The 6,838-nt window shown below is 40.1% G+C and overlaps 1 protein-coding gene across 1 annotated transcript in view; it reads left to right on the plus strand.

The window, feature by feature from the left end:
• SNX22 (sorting nexin 22) overlaps positions 1–4,667 on the plus strand; it is a 355,160-nt gene extending 350,493 nt beyond the window's left edge. Inside the window, exon 7 of the mRNA XM_044077484.1 lies at positions 3,341–4,667. Coding sequence (XP_043933419.1) covers positions 3,341–3,441 — 101 coding nt within the window. The 3' untranslated portion in view covers positions 3,442–4,667. The remainder of the gene's footprint in view (positions 1–3,340) is intronic.
• The last annotated feature ends 2,171 nt before the right edge of the window (positions 4,668–6,838 follow it).

A 6,838-nucleotide genomic window follows, 5' to 3' on the forward strand; every position in this document is an offset into this window, starting at 1 on the left:
ACACACACACACACACACACACACACACACACACACACACACACACACACACACACACACACATACATGCACCCATGCACATACAAACATAATAAAATCGCATTTATAGGCAGTTTGCTTCCTCTGTCACCTTAATCAATATTAGAACATTATGTTAAGGCATCTGTTGAAGATTACCTGGTATCTCATATAGCAGGTGACACTGTTGCTACATTGTATTAAGGCACCTGTTGAAGATTACCTGCTGTCTGATATAGTAGGTGACACTGTTGCTGCATTGTATTAATGCACCTGTTGAAGACTACTTGGTGTCTGATATAGCAGGTGACACTGTTGCTACATTGTATTAAGGCACCTGTTGAAGACTACCTGGTGTCTGATACAGTAGATGACATTGTTGCTGCATTGTATTAATGCACCTGTTGAAGACTACTTGGTGTCTGATATAGCATGTGACACTGTTGCTACATTGTATTAAGGCACCGGTTGAAGACTACCTGGTGTCTGATATAGTAGGTGACACTGTTGCTGCATTGTATTAATGCACCTGTTGAAGACTACTTGGTGTCTGATATAGTAGGAGACACTGTTGCTACATTATATTAAGGCACCCATTGAAGATTACAGGGTGTCTGATATAGTAGGTGACACTGTTGCTACATTGAATGAAGAAATGATCAAGATATCAGACTGAAGGGAACAATAATTTTGGTGCTGTCCTTTGAGAAGGCACCAATTCCACTTTTTCTCTACTGTAATGGGTTTATTGGGTGTCTATCTAAGAACTACCCTTTATGGACAGCCAGGGTTGGTTATACCCCTTAGCACAGGTGCTATCAGAAGTGTGCAGTCTATATTCAGTGGACAAAAGTCAACATCCAGGGACAGCCATGTTTGGTTATACCCCTTAGCACAGGTGCTATCAGAAGTGTGCAGTCTATATTCAGTGGACAAAAGTCAACATCCAGGGACAGCCAGGGTTGGTTATACCCCATAGCACAGGTGCTATCAGAAGTGTGCAGTCTATATTCAGTGGACAAAAGTCAACATCCAAGGACAGCCAGGGTTGGTTATACCCCTTAGCACAGATGCTATCAGAAGTGTGCAGTCTATATTCGGTGGACAAAATTCAACATCCAGGGACAGCCAGAGTTGGTTATACCCCTTAGCACAGGTGCTACCAGAAGTGTGCAGTCTATATTCAGTGGACAAAAGTCAACATCCAGGGACAGCCAGGGTTGGTTACACCCCGTAGCACAGGTGCTATCAGAAGTGTGCAGTTTATATTTAGTGGACAAAAGTCAACATCCAGGGACAGCCAGTGTTGGTTATACCCCTTAGCACAGGTGCTATCAGAAGTGTGCAGTCTATATTCAGTGGACAAAAGTCAACATCCAGGGACAGCCAGGGTTGGTTATACCCCTTAGCACAGATGCTATCAGAAGTGTGCAGTCTATATTCAGTGTACAAAAGTCAACATCCAGGGACAGCCAGGGTTGGTTATACCCCTTAGCACAGGTGCTACCAGAAGTGTGCAGTCTATATTCAGTGGACAAAAGTCAACATCCAGGGACAGCCAGGGTTGGTTATACCCCTTAGCACAGGTGCTATCAGAAGTGTGCAGTCTATATTCAGTGGACAAAAGTCAACATCCAGGGACAGCCAAGTTTGGTTGTACCCCTTAGCACAGGTGCTATCAGAAGTGTGCAGTCTATATTCAGTGGACAAAAGTCAACATCCAGGGACAGCCAGGGTTGGTTATACCCCATAGCACAGGTGCTATCAGAAGTGTGCAGTCTATATTCAGTGGACAAAAGTCAACATCCAGGGACAGCCAGGGTTGGTTATACCCCTTAGCACAGATGCTATCAGAAGTGTGCAGTCTATATTCGGTGGACAAAATTCAACATCCAGGGACAGCCAGAGTTGGTTATACCCCTTAGCACAGGTGCTACCAGAAGTGTGCAGTCTATATTCAGTGGACAAAAGTCAACAGCCAGGGTTGGTTATACCCCATAGCACAGGTGCTATCAGAAGTGTGCAGTCTATATTCAGTGGACAAAAGTCAACATCCAGGGACAGCCAGGGTTGTTTATACCCCATAGCACAGGTGCTATCAGAAGTGTGCAGTCTATATTCAGTGGACAAAAGTCAACATCCAGGGACAGCCAAGGTTGGTTATACCCCATAGCACAGGTAGTATCAGAAGTGTGCAGTCTATATTCAGTGGGCAAAAGTCAACATCGAGGGACAGCCAGGGTTGGTTATACCCCTTAGCACAGGTGCTATCAGAAGTGTGCAGTCTATATTCAGTGGACAAAAGTCAACATCCAGGGACAGCCAGGGTTGATTATACCCCATAGCACAGGTGCTATCAGAAGTGTGCAGTCTATATTCAGTGGACAAAAGTCAACATCCAGGGACAGCCAGGGTTGGTTATACCCCGTAGCACAGGTGCTATCAGAAGTGTGCAGTCTATATTCAGTGGACAAAAGCCAACATCCAGGGACAGCCAGGGTTGGTTATACCCCGTAGCACAGGGTATTAGAAGTGTGCAGTCTATATTCAGTGGACAAAAGTCAACATCCAGTAGTTTTCTTTACCTTTATCTGCTGCCATGATGATGCATTTAAAAGTCAGGTGTCTTAATAGCAATTTCAGTACTCTATATATCTTCCTGGCTATGTTCCTGCTCTATAACCTAACCTCTTCACTCTCCTTATATGATTACTAAATTCCTATGTCTTTTGCTACTAGTGACTGATGATACTTTCTCTATATTTATTTTTATCTTCACTTGTTGATACTGGTACAATAATACTGATTAATATATCTGTTTATACCACTCTGATTGAATTCATTGAATTCTGCTTTAATGTATATTTTCTGTATATATTACTGTAATCAAACAAACTGGATTCCTGCTTTTATGTATATATTCTGTATATGTTACTATATTTACTATCTGTAACACTGTGTCTGCTTCTGTACTAATCAATGTTTATATTTTTTCTGTATCTTGTTGGAACTTTTCTTCCTGGGCCTCCACTGAAAATGGGCTCTTTTAGGCCCAGTGGACTTTCCCAGTAAATAAATGCAATAAATAAATAAAATTATATATATATATATATATATATATATATATATATATATATATATATATATATATATATATATATACACACACATAGAGAGAGAGAGAGAGAGAAATAACTAGACTGCAGAGTTTGATGTAAAGTATACATGCTCTCAATATGATAAAGCTGTGAGTAATTTTACAAAAAAGATTAAAAAATAGATATGTACATATGAAGACTAACTGGTTGTTCTTAATTTGCAGACTATCTCCCTGACATTGTTGTAGAAGGCGTACTCCAAGGACTGTATATGCTGAATGCAAACTTGAGTTCTAAGGTCTATGTAACCCCTAATGGCGAGTGACTGCAGCATCAGTATCTTACTGCTTCCCTGTCTTGTGGTGGATGAGTACCTGTGCAGCCCACTTCTCAGACGTACACCTTGAGCAACAAAGTGATGTGAGGGAGTCTCAGCTGCAAGTGTTTATAAGAACTAACGTGTGCCAAATGTCAGCCTCAGCAGTGATACTTACGTGTTTCTATACACTTGTAGTATCACCCAGTGGCACACACACACACACACACACACACACACACACACACACACACACACACACACACACACACACACACACACACACACACACACCTCTCCAAAACCTACATACCTGTACTGAAAAACACTAATTTTTTATGACCTGCTTCCCCAAAACATTCATTTTTTTCCTACAGGTAAGTTAACTGTCAACCAAAAAGGTGGAGCTGTTCAGAAAGATTGTTCGAAATTGGCCTTCACCTTGGTAAAGGGGCTGTCCTGTTATCACTGTCAGAAACAGTTTTGAATATTTCCTTGGTGTCTGCACTATAAGGCCAGAAATTATACATCTGATTTATGAAAATAGCAATCACAGGGACCTAATAAAGGATACATATTGATCCAGCTTCTTTCTACACAGAAAAAAAGACAGTAGCTGACATAATACTCCTCTTGCTACAATAAAAGAAGAAAGTTATCCGGATGTGAGGTTGAAGTGAAAAATAAGCTTGATGTAGCCACTAACAAAGTGGCTGGTACAAGGAATGGGTGTATAAACTAACAAAATGGCTGGTACAAGGAATGGGTGTATAAACTAACAAAGTGGCTGGTACAAGGAATGGGTGTTTAAGAGGAGACTGACAATGGCTGATCCAGTCACAAGTATGAACACTGTACAATCCGGTTATGTCTGAATGAATACATGCCATTCGAAATCCATACATAAAAGGCAATTTGTAGAATTGCAACAGAGGACCACCACATATGTTTAGTGTTATGCATGAAAAATGTGTAGAAGAGATTGATAGCTATTGATATGGCCACATATTGGTCAAGAAAATATTTTTGGTACTCAGTGGTACTGGCACTGAAAGGGAGCTGTGTGACCTGACACCTAACTTTGGAGTCAGCTATTCTAAATCCTGGAGTAACTTCAGTTAGGTGGCATTTCTCCAACATCTTTCAGCAGAGACAATGCACATGGATGTAATATAAAATGTCAGATGTAAGATTTATTTTATTTTATTTATTTGTTAATAAAGTAGATGAGCTGGTCCAGCTATGTTTTTCAGCCAAAGGCAAAACAACAGTTAAATACATATTAACTCTTAAAAGTGAAATACTGTGATGTTCATCAAAGCAAATAAGTCGCAGAATAAGTTTTAATGTATTTGTTGGCTACGTAGGTCAGTTGGATTAGTCCTTCTCCAAATTTTCCTAGCTACAAAATAGTTCACATAACCAAGGATAAAGACAGCAGAGTTTATTACAGTAAAACAAAAAACACACTTTTGTGCTGCTCTGTGGCAAAAATTAATGGAGACCTGACTATGATTCAGCCACCCTGAGATTGACTAGCAGCTCTGGTGCAGAAGAAGCTGGTTATGGAGGCAGGAATATGGTACTTCTCCACTGTTGAGGATGGCCTTATAATTGTTCAGCAGACTGACATTTGTGGTTCATCGCTAAAGGTGAGATAGGCCTAACTGACATTACATATGATGATGTATATGACGTTAGTATCTCCACCAGGTTAGGACATATTAAAAATCACCTGGCATCCAGGACTTTGTATGTGATACTGATGGCCGATTCACACCACCATCCTTTCCAAATCACAACCCACCAATGGTGTGATCCCACAAAAACAAAAAAATTAAGCTGATTGTTAGCTGGAAGGCCCACAGAAGAAGACGAAAAATAGCATGTTTTTGTGAAAAACTGGAATAACCAAAGAAACCCCCTACAGACAAAAGAAGAATATTCCCCACACAGACAGTGACCAGAGTTCCACTCAGCCACTCTTTTGCCCATACATGAGCAAATACATGCACACATCTAATGTAAAAGTTGTACAGTGAAGTAAACCACATTAAGGTCAATAGTTCCATGTGCATGATATGTTATATACAGAAATCCAGACATTTCCTAAGTGTTCTCACTTACAGCACTCAAAATTATAGGTATCACATCTCACACATCTGTTTTACACACACACACACACACACACACACACACATATATATATATATATATATATATATATATATATATATATATATATATATACATACACACACACACATAAGTAGACTTTCACAAGATTGACCACAAAAGGTTGACTTTGCAAACACTGACACACTAACACACTTCCACCGACATAAAACAATGCAATTCAAATTTTAAAAAGACTAAAACATAATTCTTTGCAGGGAGGCAAGTCCCCCTACACCTTCCATGTGGAAGACTGCACCCCCCACCCCCTGTATTAATTATATATACTAACTCCGAGATCTCACAATCTCGAGGAAAGGTTAAGTTTCCCTAATCTATTAATTGTGTGATCTCATACACCTACCTGTGTAGTCAGCTGTTTGTCAGTTAAAGAGGAGCTCAATCAAACTAAGTTCCATATATATATATATACACACACACACACACACACACACACACATATATATATATATATATATATATATATATATATATATATATATATATATATATATATATATATATATATATGTATATTTCCCCCAACAATAGCTACAATGCTTTCATACTTACCTGTTCACAGTAACATAAAAAGTGAGAACAGAATACATCATTTCTTTCCCACTGGTTATAAGACAATTAATAGTAAAGAAAAAAAATCTGATACTCAAACAGGGAATCGAGATCTCGTAAAGGAAATGTTTTGTGTGTGTGCGTGTGTGTGTGTGTGTGTGTGTCTGTGTGTGTGTGTGTGTGTGTGTGTGTGTGTGTGTGTGTGTGTGTGTGTTACAGGGGGTATGATGGGTACAGAGGGACTTGTTCTACGTGCAAATTCAATGTTTTATGTGTTATTAATGGATTTTGATGGTTTAATTAAGTTGCAAATGGCACATAGCCCGCAGACTCAGTGTGCCACTCAACCACAGCCAATAAGGCAAAACAACATACCAAACACACTAGTCATAGGTGACTCTATAGTCAGACACACTGATGTCTCACTCACCAGGCTAAACAAGGAGAAGGTTACTGTCAGCTGCCTGTCGGGTGCCAGGATCTGCCACATAGCCCACGCACTCAGGTCACTCCACAACACGTACAAATATGACTCTGTCATTGTCCATGTTGGTGTGAACGACCTGAGACGTACCTCCCTGGACTACATGAAAAGAGACATGGAAGAGCTCTCCGATCTCGTAGCCCAGGCAGTTATGACCCTAGCCCTGAGTAGCAT

This window comes from Protopterus annectens, chromosome 7.part0, assembly GCF_019279795.1.
Source record: "Protopterus annectens isolate FY-2018-M chromosome 7.part0, PAN1.0, whole genome shotgun sequence".
NCBI classification, from domain to species: domain Eukaryota; kingdom Metazoa; phylum Chordata; order Ceratodontiformes; family Protopteridae; genus Protopterus; species Protopterus annectens.